Here is a 21,648-nt window from a genome sequence, read left to right as displayed (position 1 = left end):
AGAAATAAGGAAAAGTACCTTGATGCAACAACTTTCTTCTGTTTTTCCAAAACAGGATCCACCCAGGCTACAAGCACAGATTGGGATGACATGACCCGGACGTTGATGTCTTCAGGCACATCCAGGTCATCCTCTTCTGGAATGACAACAGGACACCTTAGAGGCTGTCTCTACAACAGGCTCTGCCCCGAGTTCCACTGGCCCCCCAGGGTTCATTAATCACTCTGTACAATTTTTAAATTGCTTATGCTTAATGTAGATAAACTAAAATCTCCACTCTTGTCCTTCTCACACACAGTCTAAGAAATGGGCAGTTCACTTGAAAAGCTGCCCAATCCAGCTGACATATAGCACAGTACAAAAGGGATGCTTTGCCCTGGTCCATGATTCTCCAAGCAACTCAGTGTTTTCTTAACACATACTGTAAGTTTCTGGGAAATCACACAATCTTTACAGGAAGCAAAAGTTTTGGGGGAGAAAAGGTCAAGCCAGAGCATTTCCTTGGCGATCATGGCATGAAACAAAATTCTGGCTCAAACAACTGCACAAATCACACTGGGTTCCACGTCCTCGCATTTTAGAAAATGTGGTTTCAAGACAGATTAAGAGTTACACTCAGACATAAAATAGATTTCAGTTTGCAGATTTCCAGTGGAATACATTATAGTCACAAAGCCTGTTCTTCATGAAGTTCTGTTCAATCTCTACCATAAATGAAGAGTAAGAGGTTTCAATTTTGCTTTTTAGTCTCTTGGGGGTTTTGTTTATTTTGTTTTTTCTTTTCACCTTTAAGGGATGGTGTTTCAAAAGGATGTGGCTTATGCTACAAATAGGGGAAGGTGGAAATAATTAGCCTGTTAGAAAAGCGATGGAGACACTTCTTCTATAGCAACAAATAATGAAAAATAAAAGTGCCACATCGTGTATTTGAGACTTCTGTTACACAGTGTAGGCAATCATAATCATCACAGATATAAAATTACAATACATATATTATACATAGTATATTCTATTACTGTATTATGCATAGTAATAGAATGTCCATTCCACAATATACTATTGTAATCACAAATAAATTGTGAATTCATGAAAATAATCATGCTATAGGTTTGCCTCTTTAAGTTAAGGCACAGGATCCAGAATAGGTATGTGTAATTTCTTAGTACGTGAGTAATATTAAAAACCACCTGTGAATGGACGTAGGAAAAAAGCCTCTGTTGGTAAATGACCAATGATCAGGCTATGAGAAAGCCTCTCCTACCTTTTCTTCCTCTTCTCAATGCTGTGTTTCGGTGATTTGAGCTGAAATGAAGCATGAGTACAGATCTCGCACGCCGCCCCCTCCACACCTACTCCTACTCCTCTCTGTTCACAGTCTGACCCCAAGGGCCACTGATGTTGGATCAGACTGGATCCTTAAATGGAACAAACGATTGGCTGCCTCTATCACGGCAAATTTGCCTCACAGAGAAGCCATTCAAAATACACAAAGAAATATGCTTCATTGGAAGAACTCTGTAGGCTCTGAGTATAAAAGAAACACACTTCTGTCTGAAATGTGGCCAAGCCAGCCCTGTTGTTTCCTTCACACTGAATGACACCCAGTTAATTTGTCACTTAGCCAGCATCATTTGGAAACAAGACCTCATTCACACAGACCATGACTTGAGCAGGTGCGTCCTTGGAAACATACCTGAAATCTTCCGTTTCGTTAGGGCAGCCCTGTAGACAGGCTGACTCTGCCCCTGTGAGTTCATGGACTGCAGGGAGACCACATACACCGACTCCGAGGCTGTGGACCAACCGGCAAGGGATGAGGCTCTGCACTTGGCTTTCCGGAATGCACACCCTCATTGTCTGCGTCTCCCACCCCTACCACCAATCTTGGCTTTCTGGGGGCATTCCAGTTTCTTCTAGACAATTAAAGATGAGACCAAGAACTGTAAGAACTAGGCTCAAGAAGAACACTATTATGTTAGAAAATGTGGGAGTGACGGTTACCTATAATTCTTGAGAAGTAGGTTTCTATCTCACCAAAATTGAAAAAAGATGAGCAATGTTTAAAAAAGAAAAGAATAGTATATTTTACCCACCGAAATCCCTCAATTTCTTTTTTACCTCCAAAATAGAAAGAGGGGTCACTCTGTTTCTGTCATCGAAAAGAAGGAAGCAAGACAAAAACAGTGAGTGTATCCGATTAGCAGTCCAGAGAGCATGCTGGGCCCTTAGAAACCGACATCCTCAGACTTGAGTCTCCAAAGATTTATTAAGAGCAAGTGCAAGAGTTTAAACATACCCTTCATTTCTGGATTGTTCTTTAAGTTAGGTCCCGCCACCCCACTCCCCTAATTGGACATTGGGCCCACTAGCATCCAACTGAATCTAAACTTGAAAACTTTATTTGGGAAAAAATACAATGATGAAATAAAACTTGTAACTCTCAAGCACCTTGGAACCATAGAGTCTGGGACCCAGATGAAGTCTTCATTCATTATCTTCCAATGTGACCTTCTTGTTTTATAAATAAGGACATAAAGCCATGAAAAAAATTGGTTGACTTGCCCAAAGCCACGCCCCTAAGAAGGACTCAAAGTTGTCTCCAAATCCAGAGTTGCTAATGCCTAACTCCAGGCTCTTCTGACCAAGCTTCCTGTAGCAGCCTTGATCAGCTCAAGAGTAAAAATGAGGCAATTTGATATATTTCTAGTGCAGACAACAATCTTATAAGGTGATACCTAAGCAAATTAGCAGAAGGGACACTGAGATCCTAACAGAAACCTGTAACACTAGAGGTCTGCTTTCAGGGATTGCAAAGTTTCACAGCAAGGGGAGAACAAACGTTTTGTTTTTACAAACAATATGGCGGTTAAACATAAAAGGAGACCAGTGTTCAAAAACCTCAAGTGGAGAAACCTACTTACGTAAACTAAACTGCTGTAGACTAATCACGTTTCAGGGAAAGGGGACAATGTTTGACAATCTTTGAGCACCCCCACTCTCCCTCTTATTCTCTCTCTTTCTCTCTCTCTCTCTCTCTATGTATATATACACACACACAGAAATATACACATATATATGTATATACAAATATATATATATGTATATATACACAGATATATACATATACATACATACTTACAGAGAGAGAGAGAGAGCAGGTAAAACTCATGCTGGGATGATAAATTATTATTGAGGCTAAGGCTCTGACATCTTACTCTACCACAGAATTTTGAAATATATGTTTTATAAAAGGGAAGAATCAAGTTTGTAACCCTCGCATTCATAGAGCATCAAACTAAGCTTCCAGAGAGAAGTCCCTTCAGGGGATCAATTTCTTGGTGCTATTGACAAAGGAAGCAGCCCAAGGTCAACAAAGAAAAATTGTGCCATCCAACCTCACAACCCGGGAACACGTATAAATAAACATAAAAAATGTGACCCATCATTTATCAAGAGCCACCAAGAAATGAGTAACTTCCCACAATTGATGTTTTTACATATTTGCGATGTACTTCTTAAAGTTCCGAGACTGTTTTTAATGCCCAGATTCTTGATTTGCAAGCTCTCCACACTAAACTTGGCCCAAGATTATCATGAAGGAAGAGTAAACCGGGACAGCTCACGTGTCTGGGTCTGTCTCTGCCATGCTGGGCATGTCCCATCAGTTACTCATTTAGTCCCGACAAAAGTTCCATGAGGAAGCTACTCTCACAGTCTCCTTTTCACAGATGAACAACCAGGATCAGGGGGACAAGGTGACCCACCCAAGGTCATGGACTAGGTGGTCACTCCAACACCCAAGTTTTACTCCTCTGGGTGAGGAGGGAGCAGGGCCCAGAGCCAAGCACCGGCTACGGAGCAACCAACTCGTTCTTCACAGAAGCAATGAAGCCTCACTGGTATCACAACACACTCCACTCTGTGCCCGATTATTGATAGCCTGGAAATAAAATTTCCAAACTGATCCCACCATCACCAGCCCAGTGCCCCCTGGGACCCCAGGCACCCCCGCCCCTCCTCAGAGCCACAGAGCCTGACCTCAGGCATGTGACTCCCCAGAAACGCAGGTGTCTGGACTTCAGACTAGTCTGTCCTCACTTCCTGAGGGAGCCCAAACTCACACGCTCCTTCATTACTGCCCCACTCGCACGTGACCTCTGGTGCTTGCTCTGTTCTCTCGCCTCCTTAGCCCGGGGCCACTGTGCCTCCCTGGAGGGGACTTGGCCCCTGAGCCCTGGGTGCCCACCACAGCACTTCCCACCTCCTGTGCCCGCACCTCTGCCTCCACTTGCACGACACTCTGTCCGTTGTCTGTCCCTGCCAGGGACTGTTGGGGCCCCAGAACCCCACAGGTCCTGACACAGAAGATGCCCAGTAAGGTGTTTCGTAAATGACCCGGAAGGCAGGAGTTTTGCTGACGGGACCTCAGGCCCACCTTTCCGCAAGTTTCCTTCATGTGTGGCCATGCTCTGCAGGCACCACGCTTTTCATGGCATCTGGCTTATGAACGGAATTAGAATCCTAATTCTGGTAAAAATGAGAACACAGGCATCTCCTAACACAACAGGCCCGCTGCAACATCTCCCCGAGAACTCACAGCATCCTCCCAACCGTGCTGGAGCTAGCGTCCAGGAAGACCTCTTCTTCCTCACAGCAGCGTCTGGGATCATTCACGACGGCAAGTCCAACACATTTTTGTTTGATGAAAATTCAAAAGCTAACACGGTGTAGCTGAGGCACAGGAGGTCCACACTGCTCATCAGGCTGAGGCCGGAGTCATCCTTGACCTCAGGTCCCACGCTTGTTCAAGCTGAAGCAGCAAACAAATCCTTCTTCTGCCCTCAGGTGAGCCAGGGGTCATGACTGAGCAAATCAAGAGGCAGCAGAACCACTCAGATGAGACTCTTGTTCACACTGACCGACGTCTTACTGCGTGGTGTCTGTGAGAGGCTCAGCACAGTGAAAAGTGCCCACTTAAAAAAGGCCCCCTGTAGTCTCAGGACGTAAAAACAGAGACTCCACTCTTCTGCTGATACTCTGGGTAGAATTTGGCCCGTGTCACCAAAACACAGCCATTTCACCACAAGAAATGGCAAGAGGTAGGCTCTTCAGGGCAAGAGGTAGGCTCAAGAATGGATGACCAAAGAGTGATTGGGCCTCTAGCTCCAGGCCTCGCTGCTCATACTGAAGCCTCACAAAGCACCCACGGCTCAGACTTGTCCATCTCCTTCTGTGACCCCGTGTGGTGGCCAGTGGCACGGGAGTAGAGGGGTGGCTGGTCATTTTTGTTGGGGAGGTCTGGAGTCTGTATTTCGAGATGGTTTGGATGCTATGCTTGACAGAACACCCACCAGGCTCTTCCAAGAGTCTTCAGCAGGTGGCTGAACAGAGAGCAGTGAGCAGGACGGTGACTTCAGGGCTATTGCAGAAGGGGAATCCAGCCTGGCCTTCCACCGGTGTCTCCACACGGATCAAATCTGCCCCGATCAGTGCCCGCCGTGCAGCCCAGGGGCCAGGCTTTGAGAGTCTTGAGGAACTCAGAGCTGCCTGTCCAGACTCCACAATATGTGGTCACCGAGCAGAGTGGATTGTCTTCTCGGAGCACCTGAGGCGCCTGGGGCCAGCAGGAGGCTGACTTGTTTCCTCCACCGCCACTGAGCCCCCGACCGCTGTTTATCACTCCTGTGAGCCTGGCACCCTCCCTCTGGGCTCTCTTCTCCCTTCCTTCTTCCACTCCTCCGTCTTGTCTCGCCAGACTCACTTCCCACTACTTGCCTGTCCCTTGTCGTGTCTGACAGAAGACTTGAGTAGGAGCCACGAGCACCACTGCCTTCTCACCAGGGACACTGCTTACGGCACACGGCTCCGTGTCCTCGTGGGCTCCTTTGCCTGGAGCCCACCCTCCCTCCCACCTCCAGCCCATCTCGCGGGTGCTGGAAGCTGAGTGAAGCCTGGCATGCAAGTGAAGAGGCCACCAGGTCCCACAGGAGTCTTGTGGGAGGGCCCAATAAATCACACCCCCTTTCTGGCCCGAGTACTGACCCAATTAGGAAACGACTGAGAATAAGTAGTGGGGGGCCAATATACTTATTGCTGGTGCAAATGTGAGAGAACATGGGGTAAGTATTCTGGAAGGAACCCTAGAATCACACGGGCCATCCTGCCCAGCAGCCCTGGGCTCTACATGACTTAGGCCTAGAGGAGCTGAGCAGACCATGTGCTCTCTAGAGCCTGGCTTCCCCCCAAGTGGAGGACACAAAAAGGACAACCCACACTTACCCAACGCCCAAGTGGAGGACACAAAAAGGGCAACCCACGCTTACCCAACGCCGACAGCCAAACTCATCAGGTAAATAAGGGGGCGTGAGGAAAGGGGGAGAAAGGCAGGAGTTTGTAGCATTGCCTCTCTAAAACCATGGCCGGTGCCACTGTCCAGGCCTGTCAGTGAGTAAAGGCAGCAAAGGTCAGGCCTCCACCCAAGCAAGAACAATGCACATATAATCTCTCCACGTTACAGCAGACGTTCCCTCCTATCCACGTTCCGTGGCCAAGGCTTCCTTCCCACAATAAAGGTTTGCAGAGAAGGAGGAAGGCAGGCCTGATATGCAGCTTTCATCAGCCGCCACCACATTTCATCTTGAAAGGACCCAAGTTCCAGTGTCCTGGGATCTAGGACAAAGCTTAAAAGAACAAAACGGTGGGGCACCTGGGTGGCTCAGTCAGTTCAGCGTCCAACTCAGGTCATAATCCCGCAGACCGTGAGTTTGAGCTGTGCATCGGGCTCTGGGTGACCGTGCAGAGCCCACTTTGGATCCTTTGTCCCCCTCTTGCTGCTCCTCCCCCACCTGCACTGTCTTTCAAAAATAAATAAAACATTACAAAAAAAAAAAAAAAAGGACAAAATGGTAGAAACGGAGACAAGATGAGAAAACCTTAGCTTCCTTCTCATGTCCAGAAAAATGGCCCAACTCAAGGAACTGATGGGCACCTGGAGGGGAGGCCTTGTCCTGCCCCTAACGGAAGGCTGAAAGGGCAGAGGCACGGAGGGCAGACCTTGCAGAGTTCAGTTCAGAAGAATCGCAATACCTGGAAAATGAACGCTACGCCTACCATGTACCTTTCTGTCATGAACAAGCTTCTAAACGTTGACAAGATTGCATCGGTCATCAAAACATCAGTTACCATTAAACTCACCCAGCTTTTTAATTTCGTGTGTTCGCTCATCTCTTGTCAGCGGAACATAATTCATCTTCCGGCCACTTTCCCCGTAGCCCAGAAGAAAACCCCGTGATCTGCGTGGACTCTTGGCTCCCGACAGGCGTGGTGCCTTCCACGCAACGGAGAGCCGGTCGTCTGAGGATCGGACACGCACGCGCAAGGGCTTGTTTGGCACTTCCTTTTCTTAAAGAGGACATGACACAGAAATTATTAAACAGTACACCCCTCAGACTTAACCATTGAGTATGTCAAGTCAGTCCAAAGTCTGGCAGCTGTGCTCGGAGCCTCCATGTTCGCTAGTGCATTTGAGGAGGAACGTATTTCCCTCACGGGTATCGACACTCCACTCACATGTTCCTCCCCGCATTTCGGACCGAGAGGTCTCGAGAACTTCAAGTGGAAACATACCACTGTGGGGCTGCCAGCCAGAAATCTTGGATGTTTTACAACGTCCTTTTTCACCTATTTTGAGTTCTTAAGGCCAAAACTATATATTCTCCGGTGAGAGCTAAAGGTCAGTGTAAAAACATAGGAAATGCAATTTGGTGCTATTTCTAACTGTCCTCCAGGAAGCTCTCCTCTCTAAGGCTGAAAAGACAGCCTCTCCTTGTCTTTACGGTTAAACCCCTAAGAGCTAAATACTAACTGGCTTCTGCTTTTTATTGTAATTTCTCTTTCATGGCTGCCTTGCCCCGCCAGGTAAATCCCGCTGCTCACCCCAGTCTCCGCTCTTTCCTTCTCGTGACATCAATGCCTAGAAATCCTCTTGCTAAATGCTGATCTCCAGAAACGCTCTGACTGTTCACTTTTTTCAAAGCAATGCATTCTGGTAGCCAGTACTTAGTGTTTCGAGTCTTGTTTTTACATCAGTTAAGGGCCGACAAGTTTGGGAACGAGGGTGAGGGGCCCTGGGGAGACCATACCACCTGTTTCTGACAGTGGGCCACATTCTAGCCCTGCATCAGGATATGGTTAGGCTAATACGTGTCTCTCTGGTTATAGAGGCCAGGTCTTCCCAGGTATTGTTCTGCAACCTACATCAGCCCATTAGTAATTCTGACTAGTGTTTTAGACATTCTTAGCTAAGCAAAGACATAGAAACAGAATCTAATGTCACAAGTTAGTGTGAGTTCCAATAACACAAATAGACACTAGAGATGGTTATTCTAAAAAGCCAGACACATGGCTCCAATGTCTTAAATGTAATCAAAAGGGATATTCTTTTGTACACTAGCTGGAGTTACCTACTCAGTTACTGGGCACCTGCATTCCTAAAGACTACTTAGAGAATATCATGTTATGGTAAAATAAATATTTTGCCCAATATGCAAAGTAGTAATTTTTTTTTTAATTTGAGAAAGAGAGCATGCATGCAAGCAGGGGAGGGGCGGGGGGGGGGGGGAAGAGGGAGAGAGACAGAGACAGAGAGAAAGAGACGGAGAGAGAGAGAGAGAGAGAGAGAGAGAATCTCAAACAGGTTCCATGTTCAGCATGGAGGCTGATGCAGGGCTCGATCCCTGAGATCACGACCTGAGTCAAAATCAAGAGTTGGATGCTCAACCACCTGAGCCACCCAGGTGCCCCTCAAAGTAGTAACTATTGAGATTTTTTGTTTTTAGCCCAATAGTGTAGTCAAGGGACTAACTTTATGGAACTTGCAGCCTGGTATCGAGTAACTTTTCCTGGGGTTATACCAAACTGATCTCCGTTTTGTTCCAAGTTAAGAGGTAGGCTCTCAATTTCAAGGACTAGCCTCTATAAAAATTAAGGACCACCAAATGATATGGAAAGACAAATATATTCATTTAAGTAGCTCAAAAGAAAATAATTTGCCAAAACTGTTCAGTACTAATACTCATTAATGGCACAGCATTGATTAACTGTATGAGTTCCTATATTAATCCTATGATTTGTTATTCTTAAGAGTTCCCAGTGGGGATCTCTTACTTCACACCCATAACAATGCGATGTCCCATGTTTCTAGAAAGATCCAGGTTGCCAAAACTTATTAAGTGTTTAGGTTATCACAGATGACAGTGTCACAGAGGTGGACATGAATTTCTTCAACAGCATGGGTCACTGGCAAACAGACCTTGTGTGGGGCTACAGTGAAAAGATTTTTTTTTTAAATACTGAGGAAAATGTCTTATAAAACAACACATATAAAAGTAAAATCTGAATAAGGAGCAGCATGTTCAGTCTCATTTACCAACAATGACGTTTTGGTTTGTTTTTTAAAGTTAGCAGATCTTGGGGGGACATTCATCAGAACAAAATACATAACCAAGCTTAATTTCTCAGGAATAGTGTTCATGTCATTTTCAGATTTGTGCAAAGTGATGAAATAGACTTTACAGGAGCCTAAGCATGGGCATAGAAGTCAAGAAAGAAAATTTTACAGAAAGCAAAACCCTTTGCTTCATTCTGTCTTTACATCTTCTAAGTCATTTTTACCCGTGGGCCTCTAATGCAAACTGTCACCACACACATGAAATTCCATTTTAACAGAAGATCCTCTCATGAGTTAATGACACAGACTCTCTGAGGGTGAACCACCTGAGGTTGGGGTTTGATTTCACAGGATGCCCAGCATTGGGCAGGGGTTGGTACTACATTTTTAAAAAGTGTAAAAGGTGAAAATGATCTCTGCCAACAACATATGGTGTTTATTTGACTTTTATAAAAAGTTCATACCTCTTCAAGGGCGCCTCTCAGTGATGTGGGGTTGAAAATGACTCTTGATCAAGCTGCCACAGGCCATTTGCACAGCTTGTTTTTTGGGTGGAAAGGACAGGGTCACCACCCAACCATGGCTGCCACAGTCTGTTTCTCGAGGAGCGGCAGTAAACAGGACAGATGTCCATGGTGCTGTTATCAATTTGACTGTTCTCAGTGTTACTCACCCACCCCGAGCTCTTGGTCTAAAGCCCTCTGCGGCCTACAGTGATGCTCCTACCACTGCAGAAAGCAACACGTCAGCGCGGGAGTTCTGGGATGATGTCCAGCAAAATGGGCAAATGTACTGAAAACACACACATGGGTCTTACAGGAGTCAGCTAAAAAATAAATTATTGGACAGAGATGGTTGTTCCCTGCCCTGGAGCTCTGCTCCAGGCCTGGGATGCTTCCAGCCGTGTCCCACATGCTACGGTGGAAAGTGTTCCCGGAGGGTGCACTGTCACTGCTGGGCCTTGGGGAACGTGGCGGGTCTCTGCTCCAGACAAATAACCCCCGACACTCAACAGTAAAATACTGACAAAACAGTAACAAGGAAAAGTGACAGAGTCCCTGAGGAGGAGGAAGGGGTAAGTTTCCAAGGACAAGGAGTTCAGTCTCAGACGGCACAAGTTTGTTGCCTGAGGTGCCTGTGGCTCTGTCTTGACCCACGCGAGGCCCACTAACTATCCACCACACTGCCCAGTGGCAAAGACAGTGGCTGCCCCCTCAGATCGTATGGGCCTTCACCCCCGGCTCCGACCCGCTGTCCAACCTCTCCGCACCAGGGCTGGGGAAGGAGGCTGAGCCTGCTGTACAAGGAATTCAGGGGAAAACAGGGAACGGGGCTGAGGCTAGCCCCAACCACCAACCACAGGGCTGAGGCCAGCCCCAACCACCAACCACACTGCCTACTGTATACAGACCTTCACAGTTTATCCCAAGCCCTCACATGGTTTATTTTAATTGTCCTTACAAGAGCTTCCAAGTAAGTAGGACAGACATCATAATCCCTGAGAGAAAACTGATGTTCAAAGAGATGAAGTCGCTGACCCAAGGCCGCACAGCTACCGAGTGCCCAGTGGAGACCCGAATTCTACCACTGCGGGCCGAGTTCCAATCTTGTCTAACTAGACGCCTCCCCTTTACGTTCTCCCCTCACCCCATATGCCACCTCGGCAACCACCTAACCTCGTCTGCCAATGAATGAATGTCAAACAAGGTTCAGAACTGAACAGGCCGTCTTCAGGGTATGAGTATAATGCCTCGTACAGTGGGCACTAAGAGTGTGTGTGTGGGCACGCGCACGTGTGTGTGTGCGTGTATGTGGGCGTGCATGTGTTTCAATGGACCAGACAGTATACCCAGCAGGTAACAAACAAACAAGAGAAGGCCTCTCACCAAAGATTGCCCTGAGAACTGTTCCCACACCACACGGACGTTCCAGACTCTGAAAGCCACAGAGTAAGGTGAAAATGCCCCCCTCAACACAGCCCTCCATTTTTCTAATCTTGGTTTTAGAAACGCCAGCTATAATTTTTTTTTCAGGTATTTTGAAAATTTCTTTAATATGCTGGGTCCTTCACACCATCAAACATCTTTCATAGATCTTTTATAGATCATCTGGTAACTCTCTTTTAAGCTGATGCACACATAAAAAAAAAAAAAAAAACTATCCGTATGGTTCACATTTACTTGCAATGAAACTATTTCGGTGTCTTCTCTAAGCTGTATGTGATAGCTTCACAGAAGCCCTGTGAAATTTTTCTAATAAATCTCTGTAAGTCTTTTATCTTGAAAACAGGAAGTCACAACTGCCACGGGTAATCCCGTTCACATTGACCAGTGCAGGGTGTATTTTAACCTTGGCGGGACACAATCCCTCCCTTGCTCCTGGTACAAAATAATCAGGTAGATCTTACTCAGAACTGGTCAATAACAGAAGACCTGTGGCGATTAATTACACACCATCTACCTGGCAGGTCAACTGGGGACAACAATTACCATCTGGATTATAGCAGACCTCAGAAAGTCAAACAGGATTAGGACATCGCTCCTGACCTGTACTGCCAGCCACACCAATTGGCAAATATTCTGAAATTACATGGACTCAGAATCTGCTCTTGATGCAAAGAAAAAAACTTAAAAAACCAACGTGATGCTCTGCCCATCTACAATTCGAAGCTAGTTAAACATGGTTGCTTCTGAATTGGGTTTCCACAGACTCTAAAGTCAGGGTTTGAATCTGAGTCTGATACTCACTGGCTGTGTGACTTTGAGAATATTCACTGAAGCTCCATTTCCTCCTCTGTAAAGTAGTATATAGCATGTCGAATTTTGTAATATTAATCCACAAAAAGCATTTAAAACTGTTCCTGGCATATATTAAGCACACATTCATTGCTAGCTGTGTGTGCAGTTGTGATAAAAATGAAATTCCTCGTTTACCAGACTCACTGGATGGGTGGGCCACACTCGCGCTACACAGCTCACCATGATGCCTTGCACACAGGGGGCGCCACGAAAACGCGTTGCAAAGAACCAGACAAAAGCAAAAGATGCCCTATTGCCAAAGACTCTTTACGTTGAAAACCTTTTCAAATGCGAGGTGGTCTAATCCAGACCCCTTTTTGCACCATGAACTGAAAGCATCTAACAATTATCAAGTCCCTACTCTTCGCTGGCCTAAAAGAGTCCGTGGCCACTGCTGTCCAGGGACCACTTTCCTCAGCCTGGTCTCAGCTACCAGGACATTCTCATTTTCCGCAGAATGTGAGGTATCACTCGGTGTGCAGCTCTGAGGACCAGGTTTAAGTGGTCTCTTCCACTGACCAACTTGACACCCCACTTCCCTGACCTCCAGGCCTCACAAAGATAAAGATAAATGGCCCTTATCCCCATTCACACGGCGGCCTCGCAGGGCAGGCCTGTGTGCTCACTCATCCTCTGCCCCAGGCAGCTTCCCCACCATCCCCAAACATCAGACCCCCGAGGCCAGCGGGGGCACCGGTCCGTCCAGCGAGAAGAGGTCCAGCCTGTGAGGCTAGAGTAGTGGCCCCCACACGGCAGTGTGGGGCGGAATCACCTGGAAGGCTTGTGGAAACACTCCCCAGCCCCCACCCCCATCAGGGCCAGAGAGTCCAAAGCTTACGTGCACGTTTGATGAATAAACATGATAAGGAAGAGACAGGATGGGAAAAGGGGAGAAAACATGCATTAGAGGGGTGTGAAGATGAACCGCGGACAGCCAGAACAGAGACAGGACATGGGCTTTGCTGTCCCCACTCGGGGGTATGGATTCCCTGTCGCTAACATAAGTCCAGGCCAGCACTGACTGACATCTGCCAAGATAGGTTTGCAAGCACCTCTGTCTGCCAAGGGCTCCTTCCTGGGCGAGCTCTGACACGTAATCTCCTGAGACACCTCTGAATGTTTCACAAAACTCTCCTTCCACACACCCACATTTGCAGTTCTTCCTCTGAAGTCCTTTTAATGCTATATTTTCGTTTCCAATAAACATCCTCGGTGGTTTGACTACTAAGCTTTCGTGTGAGAGGCCAAATATTTTTATTTGACAGTTTATTACTAACAACTTAACGACAGTGAGAAAATATTTTTAACAAGAAAGAATTACTTAACCAGAAAGAGAAAGACTGTCTTATTTCTTTATTTTGGAATAGTGTCTGTCACCATGTCACCAACCTTCATAAGATAATTGGATCCCTACCAGGCAGAAGGCATTTGACAAACATCCTCACAATAATCCAATAACGGCCCATTTACAAAGAAAGCGGGGCTCAGAATGGTTAAGGGGGAATTCAAAGCCAGACAGCAGGGGCACTAAGCTGGGCTGGAACCCTGGTCTGTGGGATCTGTAGCTCTGATTCTCTCCACTTCGTTCTTGTTCAGAAGTTCCCGGTGGTTATAGAGTCGGTGTCACCAGCGGCCAGCATGGCGGCTGCCCTGGGAGAAGGTCCCCTTGGTGCCTCACAGACACCTCAGGTGAAGGATCTGGTCTGCAGCTCCAGTAATCACTGCCCGTGACTTCCACACCACGAGGACATCCACTTACGGAAAATGTCAGCGTAGACCCCAAGGACCCGGCTGCTCTTAAGAGAAGTTGGTCCATCTGTCCCATCAGGATACACTCATCACACGGTTCCCCTGACATTTATACATTTCAGCACTCCAGGGAAGACCGTCTGATGAAGAGCCCAGGACCTGGGCAGCACCACCGACGGCCTGGCCGCCTGACTCATCCAGGGAAGCAGTCAGAACACGAAGGAGAGAATTTTTGCAAGTTAGACACATCTCTCCATCCTTCAGAGACACTAGAGCGGTGGCCCTAAGCCCACACCTGGAGGCACTGGATCCTCACTGCCTTTTCAGGGCTTGGGAGAAGACAGAAGATCTTCAAAGAAAAAAAGAGAGAAAGAAAGAAAAACAACCTTGATCTCCCCCAAGCTAATCAATGCCAATTACTAACATTGTGATGGATCATGAACCCTAAAGAGTCTTTATAAAACATCTCACACTAACTCTTAAATCAACCAACCTAAGTGTCTTCCGTCAAGCTTTCTCCTGCCCCCTGGACCTGTCCAGGTCTTCACAAACTCTTCTCTCCTGCTCCCTGGGATGATGCAGTAATGTCCAGGCTGTCACCAGATGACAAGCCTCAGGGCATCCTTCTCAGCATGGCGTGGAGAAAGGACGGTGTGGTCAGAACCCCACAGGCTGTGTGAGGCAGCCAGCACTGGTGCCCTAAAATAGGGCACTCGGAATCCAGTAGGGATGGTCCCAGAAACAAAGCAAATACTTTCCGCCATCCTGGGACCACTCAGCTGTGGCCATATTGTTTTGTTTGGCTGTTCGTTTCACGTTATCACTTAGCATAGCTCCTCAAACTTTTCACCAGAGTTTACTTAACAGCAAAAGCAGATGGCACAATCCCAGAAGCCAGGAGCAAGGCAATTTATGCAGACTTTATCTCAAAATTGCACGTCAATTCTGCAGACTACTCTTTAATATTTTGGTGTTTGTTTTACACTAGAAAGTAACGTTTTGAATGACTGATCATCAAGAAAGCACTTCCTGTGGACATGGCCGGTGAATCCTATACCTTCATGGACTTCCAGGTTCCAAGAACCCCAGGTTTAGAAGCCCCAAGAACCACTAGTGCGTCAGCAGCTTCAGGATGTTATCCAACGTGTCAAACGGTGGCTGACTTTGACCTCGGTGGTGCAAAGAATATCGGTGAAAAGTACTTTATGCCACCGATTTCACCCCACAGGACCAGCACTACAAAATGCCAGGTCACCCTGAGATGGTGGCCAGTGCTCCATGAGTGACACCTGCACAAGTTGGTCATGAAGCCCGGCCACCGGCACAAGAATTAAGAGGTTCAGCAACCACCTGCATGGACACATTCCTCAGTTCTTACAGATCCTAAGCCTTTCGAGGGGCATCTCTCCCCACACTAAGCTGACCATCTTACTGTGTAGGCAGAGCAAGGGTCTGCTTCCTACTCACGGCAGTAGCTCCTGTATAAGCCTTGAAGAACAACACCAGCCGCCGACGTCCTCAGCCACCTGCGACAGGAGCCTGGGGGGAGCCCACCCCTGGCCCAGCCCCACGGACACAGCGTGAGGGGATCCAGGGAGCTTCTCCAGCTGTGGAGGCCTCCTCCATCCATGATGGGCAGGCGCAGTCACCGAAAGCGTCTGCTCTAGATCCCTCTGGGGGTATCATCATTTCCAGAGGCACTTCCTGAGGACCCACGAGGGCCACAGAAAAGCAAAAGGGGGAACGGCCCTTTTCTGACCTCCTCAGCGGCTGAAATGCAGACCTCTGGCATTTCTTCACCCCGTGGCGTAACACGGAGACTATGGAGGCCGAGACGCAGGACTGGGAAATATTCTGACGAAAATCGTGTCCCAGTTCAAAGGTTTGTTTGGTTCAGTTGTTTTAGTCTTAAAGCTCGTCTACATCACTCTCATTTGGGAGTAGACAACTAAGTAATGCACTCGTTCCCTGGAAATGAAGACCATGTTTTTGTTGAGTGGCTACTGAAGAATTCAATTTCTTACTGTGACCCAACATGCCCTTTGCAAATGGAAGACCCAGTTACGATATTTGAATAGGTTGAAAAGCTAAAAGAGAACAGGGCTTTCTTTCAGGACTAAGATCTGCATTTGCAGGGATCCTGCCTTATGAGCACATCCCTCTTTGGCGACCTCACAGGGGCCACGCCCTCCCTCTCTTCCACTCAGACATCAAAAGAAAAGGCCACGGTGGATATGAAGTCAGAGAGCGGCACCTGACCCCCAGGACGCTGACCTTGTCAGAAGCATTGGGTTTAGTAATGACTGCAGGACATGAAGGCAGGGAGAGCAGCCCCTCACTCAAGGCCACTCACGTGGGGACAGCTCATCTCTCCAGCTTTCGGCCCTGCCCTGTCTGCTTGGAGCAGCCATTCATCGGCTCTGAAGGGAGCACCAGCCCACCCCGAGCAAACAGCCTCACTCCTGGCCACTGGCTTCCTAGCAACTCACGGAAGGGAAAATCTGTGAGTACATATCCTTTTCATCAACACAGGGGAAACGCCACAGAAGGCTGGTTGAAGCCCTGGTGTCAGAGAAGGCCGTCGGTGATGGCCCCTGACTCCCTTCCAGGGGAAACCTGTGGGGGCTGGAACCCCCGAGGGCTTGGCTCTGACCCAAGCACATCCGGCCACGTGAGAAGTCACACAGCTCCGCACACAAGCCTCCACACCCTACTTTCTCATTACTGAAGAACGGGCCTGAAGGTTAGGGAAGTCTCCCCCCTAATGTGACAGGCGACTTGGAAGCAGTCACTCTGATAAAGAGCTGGGAGCCCCCAAGAGGAAGGCACCTGTCTCCGGGCAGTGCCTCCGAGGGACCGAGAGGCAACCCCACGGCAGAGGGACTGTGCACCCATCTCGTCTCACAGACCAGCCGCCTCGAGGAATCCCAATCCACAGACACAGTCAATATCATTCCAAGAAACAGAAGGCAAGAATTAGGATCTCTGATTAACGACCACACCGCTCTGTGGCCGACACACCGGCCGGCCCAGGACCACCCCAGCGTCCGCGGCTGACCCAGGCAGAGGTGACCCTGGCTTCCTGACAGGGTGCTGTGTGATGCGGAACCCTAGTCACTGCTCATCTCCTATACCAGGGCACAGCCCCCCAGTGGAAGCAGCCTCCAAGTGCATTTCTGCTTAAAAAACATTTATGGAGCACCTACTGTGTGCTTGCCCCAGGCCCTGGAGATAAACAGATGAGTAAATTGGGGCGCCTGGGTGGCTCAGTCGATTAAAGCATCCGACTTCAGCTCAGGTCATGATCTCATGGTTTGTGAGTTCGAGCCCTGTGCCAGACTCTGTGCTGACAGCTCAGAGCCTGGAGTCTGCTTTGGATTCTGTGTCTCCCTCTCCCTCTGCCCCTCCCTCACTCTCTCTCTCTCTCTCTCTCTCTGTCTCTCTCTCTCTCTCTTTCAAAAATAAATAAACATAAAAAAAAAATGAGTAAATCAAAGGACCCGGCCCTTGAGGAGCTCACCACCCGGGCTGTGAACCGGAAATTGATTTTTGCCCTGCAAACCGTACTTAGTAACAACTGATGATGGCATGAGAAAGCTCCCGAGGAAATAATGCCACAGACATTATGAAACCCCCGTTGGCCGGGACGTTAATCGAAACTAGCTTGCGAAAAGACCAACTGATCATAAGTAATTAAAAATTTCTGGACTGCAGTCTGCTCTAAGTCTGGCACAGAGCAGCCCCATGGTCTGGCTCCAGCATTGCCTGATGGATAATCAGATAATCGGCACTGTGCGTGATTGGCCCACGGGTGGGTTGTGCCGGCACCTTTTACCCAGAGTGACACGGACACGTCCGTGGCAGGATTCCTGCCATCACACACAGAGAAGGGGAGGGCAGCACAGACGGGGGGGGGGGGGGGCCATTGGGGGAGGCACTTTCAGTGGATCCCTGGAGACAATTCTTTCTTCTGTGCACTTTTGTGTCCTTGGGCACACATTCAACACCCAGACCCTCCAAGTCAGCGTTTCTCCCTTTGCTAATAGGATTTTTGACTTTGTTGACCTAAAACAGCCAAAGTAGGGCGGAGAGAAAGGCTCGGAGCCATTTCTCAGTAATAAAAATGATTCCCAATCGCTTGCTAAGCTTAAAATCATCCATGAAAAGTGGTGAATCAATCCACTTAGTGTCCAAAATTCACGAAATTTCAAAGCTGAAAGGAACCGTAGAATGAAACCTAGAACCTGAGACAGTTCTTCGAAAGGAGCCTAACAACTTCCTGTCGAGTGCAGCATGTTACAGCTGAGGAATCTGGATCTGGGAATGTCCTGGGCAGCCCGGGCAGCCGTGCACAGGGCAGAGACACCGGCTTGATGGGGACAGCGGCTTGAAGTCAACAGGTCAGGAAACAGCCCATCGCTGCACACCAGGGTTAGAGTTTCCACGCCCGACATCAGTCACATTTAAATAAATTGGCACGAAAATACACCTGAAGGTCAGTGCTCATTTTGATGAGCTACTGATAGAAAAGGGCAGAATTCGTATTTCTAGATTATGAAATACCCATTTCTCATATGCCTATAGGTATTGTCTATGAAAAGAAATGCCAGGGCAGGAAGACGCCAAACTGTGGGGCGCATGGCTTCCTGATTCATCATTTCCATGTCAAATAATTGGACACCTGTTCAACAGCAGGTATCAGCTGTTTGAGGCAGGCACTGAGGGGAGCGTCGGGGCTCCCATGATGGATGCAAACCCAGGCCTGTCCTCTGGCTTGACCACGCGTGCAAAGCAGCTTCACGTGCATGAAGTCAGCCTTGAAGAGACGTGGAGACTGCAGCTTTCCTCAGAGCCAAGAGGAGGGAAGGGAGATGAGAGTTTGGAGATCACAGGAAATAAGAGGAGGGGTGTCACGCTGATGGCCTTTATTTCCCAGGGAGGAGGGAAGCAGGGCTAAAAGTGAGAGAACGGACAGAGGGAGGAGCCTGAGCAAAGTGGCAACATTCTGGCCCAACCCATGGAAGAAAGGAAGGAGCTGGATTTAGGGCACATAGAACAACAGCCAAGCAGCGCTGAGGACCCGCGTGGAGTTGGCTAACCAGCCGTAAGGAGTGACAATGGTGCAGATCAGCTCAACTCTCTGCTTCTCCCACGAGGCTCAACAATGCACATGCAGGAGGGATGGGGGGGGGGGGGGGTTGGTGGTGGCGTGGGGACTAGCAGGCCACCGAGGCTGTCCCTCTGTCAGGGGGCCGGCCGTGCTGACATGAGTGAGACCAGGATAAGACAAGAAGTGAGCCAGGAGACGGCTCTGGACCGTGGAAATGGGAAGTGTCTCTGGGCCCAAAGCCTGAGTAGGTCTGAAAGCGAGCTCAGGAGAGCGAGGCAGTTGAGGAGGCGAGATGACTGTAGACAGGAGCAGCTTTACCACAGGTGGTAGGTGGCAGCAGCTGGAAAGCATGAGGTGAAGCTGTCACATGGGCCACTGTCATGGAGGACGCCAGTGTGGACAGGCCATTATGAGCCTAGCGCCAACATGCTATTTGTATTTGGGGAGCAAACTGGAGGTCAGGTACCAAGCCAGTGTTGGTTGAGAATGGCCACGGAGAACTGTGGGCTCAAGTCTGAGCTATAAGTTAATTGTCTACAAAATGAGCAAGCTTCAGGAACTAAAATATGATATAACAAAATATGAGGCACAAATCTGACTTTTCCCTCCATATTATGTCTAGTTTGGGCTCCATAGCTTAAGGACAGCATGACGATTTTTAGAAAACCATCACCTTATTAAAAATACACATGATCCGGGGCACCTGGGTGGCTCAGTGGGTTGAGCATCTATCTGACTCTTGGCTTTGGCTCAGGTCACGATCTCAAGATTCCTGAGTTCATGCCCCACTGTCGGCACAGAGCCTGCTTGGGATTCTCTCTCTCTCCCTCTCTCTCTGCCCCTCCACTGCTCTCTTGTCTCTCTCTCTCAAAATAAAGAAATAAACTTAAAAAAAATACATATGATCTTACTGAGAACTAAAATTTTCCAGATGAAGAGCCTGGTGAAGGCAGGTTGACCTGCACGTCCAGTCGCTGGGCTGGTTGGAATCAGAGTTGGGCCATGGTCCTGTCCCGACCCCAGTGTCTGGCTTTGCACAGACCATATGACCCCACATCCAGTCAACGGGGGGGAAAAAAAAGCTAAAACAGGGGCGCCTGGGTGGCTCAGTCGGTTGGGCATCCGACTTCGGCTCAGGTCACGATCTCGCGGTCCATGAGTTCGAGCCCCGCATCGGGCTCTGGGCTGACAGCTCAGAGCCTGGAGCCTGTTTCAGATTCTGTGTCTCCCTCTCTCTCTGCCCCTCCCCCGTTCATGCTCTGTCTCTCTCTGTCTCAAAAATAAATAAACGTTAAAAAAAATTAAAAAAAAAAAAAAAAAAAAAAAAGCTAAAACAGCTTCAGAAAAGAAGTCTTCAGGGGAGGTAAATAATAAGATTCCAGTATCTGGACTTGGGACTTCTCTTCCCTGGGGACTAAACAGAGGAATATGGGTTTAAGTCTCAGTGAGAGGGATCTTACATTTAAATACACAGAGAACTTTCTAGCTGAAAGACAGACCAGGAGCTACCCAAAGCCAAAGCTGAAATTTCTGCCAGGGAACTGCAGTTCTGCTTAGTCCTCTTACTTTCTGAGTCCTCTGGGTTTTCAGATTTGGACGAGCGACCAGTCTGAGAATCACTCAAGTCGGCCCTGGCACGTTCTTCCTCCTAACGCTCACCCCCGCGGTCCCCATACCATCTCAGCCTGGCGTCACCATCTTTGCGCCTCCTGGGCTCCCCCACCCTGCTTATTCTAAATCTCAATGTTGTTCACTTTTCAAAGAACTTATGATCATGCTACAGGCTGAATTGTGTCCCCACCCACCCCCACCCCCACCCAAATTCACGTGTTGAAGTCCTGACCCTCAGTTATCCCAGGAGGTAAGTGTATTTGGAGACTGAGCCTTTAAGAGGTGGTTAAATTACAGTGAGGCCCCTGGGGTGGGCCCTAGTCCCATCTAACTGGTGTCCTTTTAAGGAGAAGAAATTCAGAGACACAAAGAGATACCAAGAGTGTGCACTCCTAGAGGAAAGGCAAGCCAAAGAGAGAGGCCTCAGGGGAAATCAGACCTGCTGACACCTTGATCTTGGACTTCCAGGCTCTAGAACTGCGAGAAAATAAACATCTATTGTTTAAGCCACCCTCTGTGGTATTTTGTTATGGCGACCCTAGCAAACTAATACAGATTATATGCATTATGTTTTGCTTATATGTTTATTGTCTTTCTTTCCCTCTAGACTACAGTCTCCATTAAGGCAAGCCCTTGTCTATCTTCTTCATTATTGTATCTTTAGCATCCAGACATGCTGGCAAAACCAATGGCGCTAAATGATTGAATCTAATAATTAAGGAAAGATAACGAGGTCAAAATAGGTCTCAGCAGCATAAAGAGGCCTTCTGGAATTTGAACTGAAACTACTGTTTCCAGCAAAGCAAAAGAATAGATTTCCCTCTGGCTTCAAATAAAACACTAGAATAAAGTGGGATGTCACCAGTCAAAGCACTAAAGGGAACCCTTGGGACCTCACCCCAGGAGTCAATGCCAATGTCTGCCAATATTGC

At 48.1% G+C, this 21,648-nt stretch overlaps 1 protein-coding gene across 1 annotated transcript in view; it reads right to left on the bottom strand.

Moving 5' to 3' along the window:
• Positions 1-21,648, bottom strand: part of FNDC1 (fibronectin type III domain containing 1) — a 107,070-nt gene that overhangs the window by 53,423 nt on the left and 31,999 nt on the right. The window contains exons 5-7 of the mRNA XM_045500189.1: positions 7,195-7,401; positions 1,694-1,792; positions 19-136 (exon numbers count right to left, since the gene is read on the bottom strand). Coding sequence (XP_045356145.1) covers positions 19-136; positions 1,694-1,792; positions 7,195-7,401 — 424 coding nt within the window. The remainder of the gene's footprint in view (positions 1-18; positions 137-1,693; positions 1,793-7,194; positions 7,402-21,648) is intronic.

The sequence above is a fragment of the Leopardus geoffroyi genome, chromosome B2 (assembly GCF_018350155.1).
Source record: "Leopardus geoffroyi isolate Oge1 chromosome B2, O.geoffroyi_Oge1_pat1.0, whole genome shotgun sequence".
NCBI lineage: Eukaryota > Metazoa > Chordata > Mammalia > Carnivora > Felidae > Leopardus > Leopardus geoffroyi.
The sequence above is the reverse complement of the archived record's forward strand: the minus strand, read 5'-3'. Positions and strand labels throughout refer to the sequence as shown.